This window comes from Falco biarmicus, chromosome 8 (assembly GCF_023638135.1).
Source record: "Falco biarmicus isolate bFalBia1 chromosome 8, bFalBia1.pri, whole genome shotgun sequence".
Classification (NCBI taxonomy): domain Eukaryota; kingdom Metazoa; phylum Chordata; class Aves; order Falconiformes; family Falconidae; genus Falco; species Falco biarmicus.
Genome location: NC_079295.1, coordinates 56,452,173 through 56,465,727, shown reverse-complemented (window position 1 = coordinate 56,465,727; position 13,555 = coordinate 56,452,173). Strand labels below are relative to the sequence as shown.

The 13,555-nt window shown below is 51.1% G+C and overlaps 1 protein-coding gene and 1 long non-coding RNA gene across 2 annotated transcripts; one reads left to right on the top strand and one right to left on the bottom strand.

Moving 5' to 3' along the window:
* The first annotated feature begins 1,252 nt into the window (after nucleotides 1–1,252).
* On the top strand, nucleotides 1,253–6,380 carry SPINK1 (serine peptidase inhibitor Kazal type 1). Its single transcript, XM_056350535.1, has 4 exons — nucleotides 1,253–1,350; nucleotides 2,812–2,852; nucleotides 3,450–3,562; nucleotides 6,221–6,380. Exons 1-4 carry the CDS (start codon nucleotides 1,296–1,298, stop codon nucleotides 6,300–6,302), a joined length of 291 nt encoding a protein of 96 aa, XP_056206510.1. The 5' UTR covers nucleotides 1,253–1,295; the 3' UTR covers nucleotides 6,303–6,380.
* An 899-nt stretch (nucleotides 6,381–7,279) lies between these two features.
* On the bottom strand, nucleotides 7,280–13,043 carry LOC130154175 (uncharacterized). Its single transcript, XR_008823622.1, has 3 exons — nucleotides 12,773–13,043; nucleotides 8,008–8,697; nucleotides 7,280–7,537 (listed from the first exon to the last, which is right to left on the bottom strand). It is a non-coding gene; the product is annotated as an uncharacterized LOC130154175 (long non-coding RNA).
* Between the last annotated feature and the right edge of the window lie 512 nt (nucleotides 13,044–13,555).

Here is a 13,555-nt window from a genome sequence, read left to right as displayed (position 1 = left end):
TGCTAAAGGATTTCTGCTTGCTCACAGAGGTCCAGCAACACCCAGCCCAGCTATGTACAGCTGCTGAGCGGGTTATACCGAAAGCTGGCTTTAGTCTCCGAGTTAATAAAACAACAGATGCCGTTAAGAGCAGTTCTTTCAGCCTCATGTTGCAGGTCACCCCAGGGAGAGCAGAGGGAAGCCCAGATGAGAGTGGGGAAACTTTCCATCACCACCAAAGCAAACTCACAAGGATGTGTTTATGGCAGGGATAAGCATCCTCCAGAGCCGCATTCAGACCGGGGTCTCCCTTGGACAGTGGAGCAGCTGCTGACTGAGCTGAGAGTTCTGTCTCACAAACAGCTCCTTGAATTGCTCTTGGCATTGACTTTTTCCTTTTCAGCTAATTAAAAATCTGACTTTGAGTCATAAGCCCCCATTAGTAATAATTTGCTTTGCACTTCTCCAGTGATTTATGGCTGAGATATCAAAGTGCTTTAGAAACATTAATTAATCCTTCTAATACCCAAGGGACTGATCCACTCTCCACAATGCACCATTGGTGGAGTAAACATAGAAAATCTCCAGGGTTTACTCCAAACCACAGCCGGGGAGAGGGGAAAGGAGCAGCATCCGACCCAACAAGCTCGTTTCAGCTGCCTGCCTGCAATCAGAGATGTGCAGTCAAAACAGCAGCACGGAATGTGCAGCCACAGGCGAGCCCAAGGCACATCCAAGCTCTCTGCTCTGCAGCAGCAGTTCTTGCTGCTGTCCCTAGCTGTCTGGGGAGGGAAGGGACGCTGTGACACCCCATCTCTGCAGATCATGCCAGGAAAGGCGTGTGCAGACTAAAGCCATCTTCACCCAGAGCCCTGCCAGAGGCAGTGGCAGGGTCATTAATCAAAGCCACACTACTCGTGCTAACACATGTATTTCCCTTGCTGTCCTGCCTATTTCTCCAATCTGCTTCTTGTACAAAGTCACTTTTTCCCCACTTGCAGTGCAGACCCAAGGCTGTTTCTCACACCTGAGATGCAGCTCCAGTCCTCGCCAGCGATAAGGATCATTACCTCCATTGGCTTCAGAAAGGCTTTCATCCTTGCGCACACCAATGAGCCATTTGCCACCTGGTGCTGTCCCTGTACTTTGAATGTTGTCATCACAAGACTATGGGGTGGAGCTGGCCATGCAACGTGGTGCCAGAGATGGGGAAAGCTATAAAGGTCCCAGCACAGACTGTCGGGAGATGGGAACTCTGAAAGCCTGAAAGTGTCCCGTTTCCTTCTTGCTGTCCCCAGTAAAGCATTACCTTGACCATGAAGGCAACTGGTGTTTTCCTGCTCCTCTCCCTGGCACACTGCTGCTACCAAGGTGAGTGCGACATTTTGCTTAGGAGCCATTTCTTCTCCTGGCTAAAGCTCCCAGGTCCGTTGCGGGGAAGGTAAGCCTGGGAAGAGGCCAGCTGGTGCTGGGACCTTGCTGTGGCCCTGGGCAGGGAATATCAGAGAATGCTGCAGGGGCCAGCGTGCATTAAACCAGTGGTCTGTGAGCAAGCCTAAAGCACAGGCTTTAAAAGGGTGCATGGCACCTGCTCCCAACAGCGAGCAGACTTGCTGGGCTGAGACTATCCCTTCAGGGCTAGGATTCAGGCTGGAGCTGGTGATTTCTAGGACGGTACGATTCTTTTAGAGTGCAGAGGTGCTATTCCAGTTTTAAAAAAGCAAACCCAAGGGGCAGGAAATGCATCTATGCAAGGGAAAATGCAGCTCGCCCCACCAAAGTCAATGTTTAAGCCAGCTGTGTTTTCAAAATCCCATATGGTGCAGAGGGATGAGAACATGAGCTGTTGCTGCTCTTCAGGTCCTGTTCCCCTGGGATTTCTGCACTAGTGGGTTCATTCCAAACAGGAGGGTGCTTCTGAAACAAGTTCTCCATCATCCTATTTACTGTGCGGCAGCTGCCATTGCAGAGCTGTCTGAGCACAAAATCTGGACTCATTTCAGATGAACTGAGCATGTATCGTGAGCTACAGTTCCTGGGTCTGGACCGGTGCTAATCCAAAGTAAAATCCCTGAAACATTAAACGGTGTGGCTATCAGGTCCTCAGCACCAAACCATTTCACTCTACAGACCCACTGCTTAGGGGCCACACTGGTTGTTAATGTAGGTGTAGTCTAAATCCTCTACGTAGATGACTTCTGGTTCTGTAAGCAACCCAAGGTCTTCCCAGTACTGCCTTTTGCCAAACAAATTCAGATTGTTTTTCAAAATATATCCACCTCATGTTCCATGCATGTGATCCCAGCTGTCAGCTCAGGGCCAGCTTCTTCATGCAGAAGCCCACCAAAGTCGCAGCTTGCTCCCACTTGGTGTGAGACCTCAGGGTCCAACCATTTCTCATTCTAGTAGAGACCTTCAGCAACTTATCTTTTCCTCTGCTTCCTTGTGGTACAAACCCACTGACATGAGAAAAATCACCCTGGATTTACCCCAGCACCAGTCCAGCATCGACAGGAGTTTCTCATTTACCTATGAATGGGTAATAAGAGATAACAACAGCCACCTTTGCTCCCCTGCAGCTGGCAGGGAAAGTCACTAGAAGTATATCTGGCCTTGACAGTGTTTCTGCTGGGGAAAAGGGACAGATGCAGCAGGGAGGGACCTGGCTGCGAAATGGGGGAGATCCAAGGGAAGAAATCATTTGCTGAGACAAAGGTGTTTGAGTGAAGATATACAGTCCTCAGCCTAAAGCATCGTTACTACGTCCCCCTTGAAACCAGCCCGAGTGATGGGTGCTAAGACTTTTTCTCTCTCCCTCCACTCTTTCTCTAGGAAGCGCTGAAGCGGATGGAGCTGCTGGCAAAGGAACAGAGGTGAAGGCTCCTGGTTATGTGTAGCACGGGGGTATGCCCAGCTTTAGTGAGACAGCCCTAGCCCATACGCTAGGGAGCCAGCATTGCTAGACACAGTGAAGCTGCTGGGTTGGCAGCCCAAAGGTGCCACTGCCTGGGAACCTCCTTGCACCTGCTGCACCACAGCAAAATCCAGTGACAATACTGGTTTCCCACTGCATTCCCCCACACTCAGGGGAGGAAAACTTAACAAAGAGCTGAATACTGCTGTTACCTGCCAAGGAGATGAAAGCTCCCCTTACTCTCTGGCTTAAAAATAAAAATATGGTGGCATAAAAATAAAAAGTAGGAAGAACATGATCAGGTACTGCCCGTGGAGCATTACTTAATTTTGTAACTCCTGAGGGTGCGCAGCAGTGCCAAGTAGAGTTCAGCTGGCCAAGGGACTGCATGGTGACAGGTGGTCCCAGTGTTTCTGAGAGTTCATAGCAGAGCCCTGAGCAAGCTGGGATGGGTTATCAAGATATATAAAATACATACCCCCCTGTGACTGCAAAGCACCTTTGGTAAATTGAAAGCATGTTTAACATTTTCAGCATTACCTTTTTGTGTCTCCAGGCAGCTTGTGGCAATTACGACCTAGGAAAAGGTTGTACAAAGATCTTTGACCCCGTCTGTGGCACAGACAACCTCCTATACGGCAATGAGTGCCTGTTGTGCTTTCAGAACCTGTGAGTATGGGGACCTCCTGCAAGTCTAAATATCACGCAGATGAGGGCTACTACATGTATCTGGGATTTCCTAGAAAGAAAGCTGTTTTGCGTGCAGCTGGATGGAGCATGGGCCGTGAGCCCAGGACATCTGGCATGAATCTGGCTTCCCGCACAGCTGCTGCAGCTGCTGCTCTGAGCATGTGGACTCTGTCTGCAAAATAGGTCCATTGTGTGCACAAACTGCCTACAAGCAGGGACTGCACGGCCAAAATCTCCCTACACCTGCAGCTGCCAAGCTGCAGCCATTGCTCGGACTATGCTGGCGGGTGTCCAGGAACTCAGACAAATGGCAAAGTCCTCAAAGTCTGCCCAGATCTAGCATGCAGGCAGAAAAATATTTTTCCAGGTGACCTCAGATGTGTGGTAGCTGAGAAAAAACTACAGGTTTTCACTCCAGCAATTTATAGCTGAGCTCTGCTTTCTGTCTTCTCAGCATATGAGAGGATACAATTTGCTCTGGGTATTTTTAAGAACGAGCCTTATATTTAATCTATGCTGGTGCCAGATTGCACTGTCTTAGCAGAAGGCCAGGTCCAAATGCTAGAGACATCTCTGGCAAGACTTGATTCATTTCATCTGGCTTGGGCCCTAGGTAATTTCGAGTATATTTATACATTGGAAGCACTCTGTGTCACACAAGTGAAGGAATTACTTCCCACTCAATGCTATTAGGTAGTTCGAAAATCTCTGTTGGGAAGATTGAGTCTTATCTGTAGCCAGATGCCCCCATCTGTGGGGCTAAAGGAGCTTCACCCTTGGTTTCACCTGATGACAGCAGGGGCTTTGGGTGATCAGGCTCACATACCCATCTGCCATCCACAGAGACATCTCTAACAGAAGGTCAGATTCTAGCTTTTCTGTCCCTGGATGAATGGGCTTGTGGAGCCAAATCCTGCTTTTAGGAGCATTTCCTTCCGGCTAAATCTACAGTAACAAGGAACAAGAATCCAGACCACCAGGAAGAACAGCCTGGACAAGAACTGTTGGTCTGGTTGTCGCCTCTTTCCTTCATTAACCCAGACCACTGCCCTATATTCTGCTCCTGGCCTGCTCAAATGCTGGTTTTACGTTTTAAGGCTGAAGATGATGCAGTCAGGCAGAGACATGCTGAGTAGGATCTCCCGAACGAAGGCGCCATGGTTAATGACCCAGCACAGCATGGCAGGGTGGTAATGACCATGCTGGAAGCCAGCAGCCCAGCACCAGCTGTCGGCTATATTGTGCAACAGATGGGGGTGGGAGGTTCGTCAGACACAACATCGTTAGGGCTTTGGCCATGAACCAAGAGCAGGGTAAAGAGAGCGAGCAAGGCTTCAAAGCCAGCTGCGCAGGGAGCAAAGTGGCATCCAGGATGCTACATTCACCCCAGTGTGGAGCACGGCTTTGGAGGGGATGGAAGACCTCAGTGGTCACAAGAAGGAAAGCTTGGGGTAACAAAAAGAAGACTGAGCCAGTGGTGTATGCAGAGCCAGCCAGGAATCAAGGGAGGGAAGGGATGGATGAGAAGCTGGTGCTGGTATCCACCCTGCACTGACAGGCAATGCAATCCTGGACATCTTCAAACGCCCCTTCACCCAAGGTCTCAGCAGCTGCAACTGGAAACGTGCTGCTCCTGCGGGTCAAAGCCCTGAGCCTTGCAGCTTCCCTGTAGCATTCCCAAGCGAAGAAGTTTTGGGGTTAGGAACAACAGCCATTTGTTCTCCCGGTCAAGGCAATCTGGGCCAGGCATCAGGACGCTGGAAATGCCCGGTGCCAAATGGCTCAGGGGAGAGATAAACGGCATGTCCTCGTCTATAAAGCTTTGGTCCATGGGGAAAAGTCAGGTAGCCAAGAGGCAGGATGAAGTGTCATTTGCAGTTTTGTGTGTGTAACCAGTCTGACAAGAGCTGGAGGCCTGCAAGGAGTCTGGGAATAACTCCTGTGAGAGCATGTGGCAGGTCCTTGCGGCAGCAGTGTCTCACTTGTCACCCTTGGTCACCTCACTGTGACCAGCGTGCAAGACGCTTTTTGCAAAATGCAAAACAGCTTGAAAATAATTTTGCCAGCATTTCTCTATGCACCTGAGAAATGGGTTTGTCTTTCCAAAGATGAGAACATCACGATTCTATATGAAAATGGAACAATTTGGAGTAATTAAGTCCACTACTGGGCAAAAAATAATAACAATAATTTTCTGCAGGTGCCTTTTTAATATTTTCGTCGCTTTTGCTGCAGAAACAATCAGGAGGGGAGGCTGTGGGCACGTCCAAGCCCAAGCAAGACATGATGGCAGGCATTTGTCTGTAAAAAACATACAAAACAAAGTCATAACCTTTATCATCAGCAGCCAGACAGGCATTAGAGGTGTCTTGGTGCCGTCCTATAGCACAGAGGTGAATTATTCTGCCAAGAGGTGTCAGGAAGCAGCAGCTCTTGAGCTTATTGGAACTAATTAACACATGTCCATGATAACCCTGAACTCCCTGTCAGAATACATGGCCTTACTTACTGTGCATAACAGTTAAATGATGATTTAAGCAGTATTTTCCTTTCTTTCTTTCTTTGTCCTCTGAGCCAGGCTCTTCTATGTATCAGGGACCTGAGGGCATCCTCTAGCATTTTTAACATCTCTTCCAGGCAAAGAAACACTAACGTGCGCATAAAGAACAAGGGTATGTGCCAAAAGCCCTCTCCACGCTCCAACTCCGCTCAAAACTAAAAGGTGCAACCGTTCTGGAGAAGATAGCACAAATCCATTTGTCACCTATAGAAAATCCTAATAAAATGGAAGCATTGCCATGTCTTGCACTGGGATTTCTTACACACACAGCAGACCCCTTTCCCTGACATTTAAAATACCTTTCTGAAAAATATGGTTTGTTCTGGTGATGTCCTTAAAGAGCTGCGAGCGTATTACTGACAGAGCCCCGGGGACAAGGCTAGGACATGCCCAAGAGGCAGCCAGGCTCTGGCATAACAAGGCAGCTCTTTTTGCATTAGGAATTCTGTTTTCCTTCTCTAAACTTCCAGCCTCCAAGTAACAGAACTTAGCATTCCCATGACTTGTAATTACGTTCATTAAATACAGGGCATTAAAGCCCTTGCTCCAGGGCCTTTGCCAGGAGGAAGAGTCCAACAAGTCATCTCAACGCTGACCCATCTCCAGCCTGTCCATATGCCACTTCCCATCACACACGGTCCCCACACACCCAGAGCCACCAGCCTCACCCAGCGGGTCACAGCTACCCAGTGCCTCGGAAAAATAAAAAGAAAGCTCCGTTTCTCCAGACAATTTTTTTTTTCCGCTTCTAGCAAAGGTGAGCTTTGCTGCTAGCCCCCAGCCGTGCCCCGGCCCCGGGGCGGGCGGTGCGGCGCCCGGCGCAGCGGGATACAGCTGCGAGTCCCCGGCCGGATCCAGGAGGCGGTTTGGGCGCTGGAGGGCGCTGTTGCGCCGCCGCGGCGGGAGCGGAGCCCGCGGCGGCCCGGCCGGGCAGCGGGGAGGCGGCGCCGGGCGCCCCGAGCCCCCGGGGCAGCGCACTCCCGCAGCGGGGCTGGGAGCCGCGGGGGACGGTCAGCCCCGGCGCTCAGCGCTCCCCCCGGCCCCGGCCCTGACCCCCGCGGCGAGGCTTGCAGCGACCTCCTGCTCCGGCCGGGGCCTGCAGGGACACGGGGGGCCCCAGAGCCGCCGGAGGGATGTGCCTGCCTGGCCCTGCCGCCCCCCTCCCCGCGACGGGGGCTCCCCGCTGTGGTGCCCAGGGACTGTCATGGGGAACCTCAAACCAGCCGGGGACGGAGCGGCTGGGGCTGGGGGCTGAACCCTCCCGGTGCCCCCCGTGAATTGCAGCCCTTGGGTAAACGGCTGTTTGTATTTCGGGCAAACCTTTAGCAAATCCTGAACTTCACCGTAATTCAAAAGACGTGCTTGAGTTCTCTTTACGTTCCTTGAAGAAGTGGCTGAAACACCAAAAAAAATGCATGATCAAGGTGAGGGAAAGCACTGGCGCTTGCTTGAAGTTTCAAAAGCAACCAGATACAGCTGGGGGGGGGGGGGGGGGGGAAGGGCGCAGGCAGCACAGCCCCCCCCCCCCCAGATCTGCCAGCAAATCTGTCTGCGGTCGAGGGACAGATGGAAAACTATTCATTTTGCCCATATATAAAATTAATGCACTACAGGTAGTAGCCCCAAATAGGCTTGGGACTGTAAAATTGCCTTGACATCTTTGTACCGGGGATCCTGGAAGTATGCTTCCCGCAGCTGGGATATTCCTGATTCTGCTGCAACACGAGAAACTGAGCACAGCTTTTACCTGGCGAGGTCTCTGCAACTGGGGCTGGCAGGAGAGGAGGCTGAGCTTCCTCATACTGTTCACCCAGTGCTCTTGGACTTTGTGGTGTGGCAAAACCCAGCTTAGCTCCAAACTCACCCAAGCTGGTTTCTTCCACCCAGAAGAACGCTGGAGAGATTGCACTGAGGCCACTTTATGCCAAGCAGAACATCTTTCCTGCCCACGCCATTTCAGGGAAACATGACCTAGCATTAGCCAAGAGCATCTCATTGATGAAATGAGGTGCTGACTGAGCTTGCAAAACAGCAGGTCACGTCAGCTGGATGGTTGAGCGCAGGCTTCATCTCCCCAGGCACTGTTCTGATAAGAACTAGCATTCCTGCTAAATGTCAGCTACATCCGTCCCACAGCAAGGTCCCTGTCAGGCTTGAGATTACTGGAAGCAGCAGGTCAAGGGCCACCCTGTAGGTACTGTGCAGCAGACACACATGAAACAGAACCAGCAACAAGTTTCCAGGAGGGAACGGTTCCTGTCCATATTCCAGTTTTGGCTTGAACAAGTGCAAATCTGAGGAAGCTTTAGCAGGTGCGAAGGTGTTTTACTGACCCCTAGACTGGGTTTAGTTTTGTTCATGGGAAAATCATCCTCAAAAGTGAGTCTTCTGCCCCCATAAACATTCTTTCCTGAAGCTGAGGGGAGCACTTCATCTCAGCTGCTCCTCCGCTGTCTGATCGCCCGCAGTCATCTTGCCAGCAGCCAGCACGACTTTTCTGAGACACCAGCATCCTTCCCTGTGCCTATGTGATGCTTCTTCCAGTGCCGGAGATCTGGCAGGGATAGGGCAAAAGGGAAAGTGACAGGAGGAAGGATAATGGCTTCAATTCTTCTTTTCTTTGTCGAAATAGCTGCAGCCTTTCAGGCCATCTTCTAAGGGCAGCGCTTCTGGTGGTGGGTGTTTGGGAGAGCCCTGAACACATTTTAAATTACGCCACTGGGAAAAAACAGGACTTGCCAAAACACAGAAAGGGCTCAGCCATCCGCATCCCTCCTCCTTCCCTTCTGGCTCCTCTCCGAGGGATCAGCCAGGGTAGTGGGAAAGGCCAGGGGGTTTGCAGGCACATGGCAAGCGAGGAGGACCCCGAAGGATGGTACAGACAGTGGGGCTCAGCATTTACTGCCTGGGGAAGCACAGGCACGGAGGAACGTGATGCCTGCCCCCACCACCGCACTGCTCAGAATAACAAGTGTTTGAATGACAAGGGGGGAAATGCCAAAAATAACTGTGTTGATTGCAGCAGCCGGGGCTCCGCAGAGAGCAAGATACCCGCACGGCCCAGCCCCATGCCAGCTCCCAGCCCGCCTGCCCTGGGGAGCACCAGCACATCCATGGGACGTGCAGGCAGTTTGCAGCTGGCAATGCTTCCCCTCCTCTCCTTCCTCCGGCTATCCAGGGGGCATCTCTCCTGCACTCCTGTGCCAGGATATGCTGTTCGGGTGGAAGCTTGTCAAAGCGGGACTGCATCCTGCTCAGTGCCTCCAAAGCAGCCCTCACTACTGCCAAGCCTCAGGAATGTCACAAGGCTGATGAAAAACAGACAGCTAAGGACAGATGGCCCAGGGGAGCATTCTCTGATCAGAAAACCATGTTTCTTTCAAAATCGAGAGTTTCCTGCCAGTAAAAGTTCTGGTAAAATTCAGCCGGGGAAGCCCTTCCCCCTCCACCTCCTGGAACACTTTACTGAAGCTGCTGTCTGGGAGGGATTATCTGTTTCCATTGCTGGTGGCATTTGACTTTATAATGTCATGATAGCAGACTCCAAAGTCAGGATTAAAACTGGACCAAGGGGCTTTAGTGACATGAAGACCACCGCTGAGAAGCTCTGGATTTCTGGCAGTTTCAAGCATTCCTGTTCTCAAGCCTGTTCAGAAGACGCAGCACTGACACCACCTTTGCCCCATTGCAGCCTTGCCTGGCCTTGCTCCATTAAGGCAGCTTCTATTTGAGACATATTTTTCAACATCAGATTTGTTTTTCTAGTCTGAAAATAAGTAGAGCCTTCCTCAGATTTGCTGCAGCTGCCAGACAGCACTTTCCATGGGGCATGTTCAGTTCCAGGAGTCTTTTTTTTGGGGAGACCTGAATTAAACCCAGTCTGTCCAGTTGGCAGAGAGCGCTTCCCTTTGCAGCTACCCCATGGGAACCCGCCTGCTGCCAGCGAAACTCTCCGTGTGCGCTATGATGCTGCCACGTGCCACCTCCTGGATCTGGCCTTGTGCCAAGGGTGCAGACAGCGGTGTCCCCATGCCCAGGGCACAGCAGAGATCCAGAGCCTGCTCTCCTTCATGGGTCAGACCTGCACACCAGACCGACATAACCACTTCAGCGCGGCTGTTGTGACAACCTCAACAAGAGATGTCATGAGTGGCAGCAAATGCAAACAGTTTTATCATCGCAGATCTCGAGACAGTTGCCCTGCACAGCACAGCAGCACCGCTATATTAGAGGTTTATGCTGCCAAGCTTGAGGCTGGAGAAAGAAATACCAATTGGTCCCATCTGAGTAGGAAATGATAGTGTTAAATCTCTGCAAAGCAAAAGTCTTGCTGGAATGGAAGGATGCTTTTAAACTGCAAATTTCCTTTCATCTAAACCAGAGCTCAGGCTACCTAGGGGAAAAGCTGTCCTTGGAAAATGTATGGGAATGAGCTGGAAGCAGCTCTGCACTGACACAGACAGACTGTCCATAGCGCTTAGCGGGGCTGCAGCAGGATCATTACTAAATAAGCGGACTCTTTCACTGGTGGGCTGAAAGCACCATGATAACCACAGACGTGAAGCAAATAGCCACAACAAGAGCTGCAAATTTGAAGCAAGATCTCAACTTTTGCTTTCTAATGTCTCTGAGCCATTATAGACAAGTCAAATGACAGTAATAGTTTGTATTTCTCTCTATCCAAAAAAGCAAGCTTCCAGAGAATCAGGAGCATCCAAAGCACTCTGCAGCCAGCAAGGCAGCCCTGCCAATGTTTCTACAGTAGTTTTCTGGCCTTCATCCTGCATCAGGCACACTCCGCTTGAAGCAAGGGACAGGAGGGGCTGCAAGCGCCAGCTCCGCACGGTGCTGGCATGTGGACGCTGGATTCCTTGTGCTCTGCACACTGTCAGAGACCTCCTGGTGCTGCAGTCGGCACTAGTACTGCGGGTAGATGCGATGCTGACAAGTCCTGCTTCCTTCCAGCTAAGCAGCACAACTCCTGGAAAGCCCCCAGGCAGAGGTCCTGTCCTTCACCTATGCCAGAGCAACAACCTGTTGCTGTAGCACAGCTCAGTGAGGCTGGATTGCAGGGTCTTTCCAAAAACTTAAGAGATTTCCTAGTTGCAAAAGGATGCCACAAACAGAAAATCACATGTGCAGCTTAAAGTGCAATAGGGGCTGCTGGTCTCTGGGAGAAGGTCAGGTCTTTCCTGGCACACCCTGGCAGGAAAGCATGTGAAGATCCACCCCCGTACCTGCTTTGTGGGGTGCTGGGAAGCTCTCCTTTGCTGGCAGATGGTGCTAATGTGGCTTGAAGCCACAAAGACTGGTCAGCGCAAGTGTCCAGTTTGCAGGTGGCATCAGTCTCAGGGACTATAATCTGATGCGTTAATCAGAGTCCCTGTATCAGCCCTTTTTTCTGAAGCCAGCATCCATGCAGGGGAAGGGAAATGGCAGCCTTCCCTATACAACCTATAGCACACTCTGGGGCACCGTGTCCCCCACCAATGTCCTCACGGGCGCCGGAGGTGTACAAGTCCAGCAGCAGGATGCCAAGTCCTGAAAGCAAAAGCCAGGACACCTCAAGTTGGGCCCATCAGGGGGTGAAACACAGTGGGGAAGAAGGAGCTGAGGCAGGACTGAAGCAGTAGGCAAGGTATGACTGGAGCAGAGAAAGACATCCCACAGTCCTTGCACCAATGGCCATGTGCTGGCTCAAAGGCAGTGGATGAGCTAATGCATATGGTAGTGAAATGGCACAAACACCTGATTCAAAGTGTGCCAAAACCAGTGGGTACAGCGGGGCTTTGGATCCAGCCCCAGCAAGACACTAAAGGTAGCTGCAGCAGCATCGCTGCAGTGGCTATTGGGCTGAAAGCATTTCTGGCTGCTCTGATGCTTGGGCAGGAATTACTCCTCTTTCCTCACCCTGCTCCTGGTCACAAGCACCCAGGGATTTGTTAACCAAAGGGATTGTTCAGTGCACATTACCGAGAGTAAGGGGCTGGCCAGATGTTCCTCTCCTGACTGGTTTGGGACACTGCGCCTGCATCAACGCAGCCCTCTGCAGCAGGGCTCAGCTCCTTTCCTCCAGCTGGCAGCAGAACCCGAGCAGATGAAGCGCAGGGCAGGAGGGGAGTGTAGCTCTTGCCCTGCTACTATGGATGGGATGTTTTAGGGGACAGCACACATGTTCACCCTGTGTGGAAAGCTCCAGGGAGGCCAGGCTATCGTGTCTTAAGACAAACCAAGTAGAACAGCCTGGGGCAGAGCCCGATATTTCTGCCCCCTAACCCTTCCGTGGCCACTGAGCACCCCAATGCCCTGAGCTCAGCCACCCAGTTCAACAAGAGGTTCTCATCCTGGTGCTCAGAAACAGTCGCTAACAAGTCTGGGCTTTTCAGTTTGCCTGACAGTGCAAGAGGTGAGTACAGCAAATAAACTAAGATAGAGTTCAAGGCCAAGGTGTTTCTCTGGAAAAACTGTTTGAAAGATTAAGCATAAAGTGGTTCGGTCCCGATGAGTGCCCCGTTGTTTCTGCTGCTCCTTCTTACTCCAGAGCCACAAATATCCCCAAGTTCTTGGCAAAGGAGAGCAGCTACCTGGTTACAATTAACTTTCCAAAAAGCAATTAAAAAAAAGTTCACCTCTTTAGGCACCAGGGCAGACAGGCATCTTCTCGTTCCAGCGCTGACACATGTTCCCTATCCCAATCCAACTCCTTTTAAAGATAATTCGTGCCCTGGAGGCAGTTAATTGACTGCAAAGGCGGGTCCGTGCTTTTCCGGCTCTTACAGGCAAAGTGCGGGCTTTGGCCTAAATAAGATATCTGGACAAGGAAACATATATTTAGAGTTGCATAGTTGAACTGCCACTCTCAGAAATAGGGCTCATGAGAGCAAAGCAACCCCCAGCAACCAGTCCAAACAGCAGAAGCACTTTCCCATGCAAACCAGTTCCTGTTAATGCGGGAAGTAGGTATGTACAGCCACCACAAGTGACGCAATGCATCACTTTCAGGATCTTGCAGCTAATCTAAGCCCATAATTCTTAGTTGTTCCTGCAAAACACTGCCAGGATGACCCACTGAAATGCAAACAAAGGAAACGAGCTCCAGAGCCACATCTTGAAGTATTGCAGCTGGAGACTGCGTGTGCTGGAAACAGCGTGGTTACAATTCTGAAACCTATGGAGCCTTCCTCATCCGAAATCCTGAGCTGTATATATAATAGCATCTAATATATATGTAATGGCCCGAAGGGTCCTAACCAAAGTGGAAGCTGGAAGCACCTTTGTCACATGAGCCTCAGATAGCCCAACCAACATGCTGTCATACACCTGTGGGGTCATTATACCAGCTTCCACACTCTCCTCTTTGCTGCTGCTATTCAAAGCATTTGAGTTTGCGGAATCCTTTGAGCAAGCCCTTG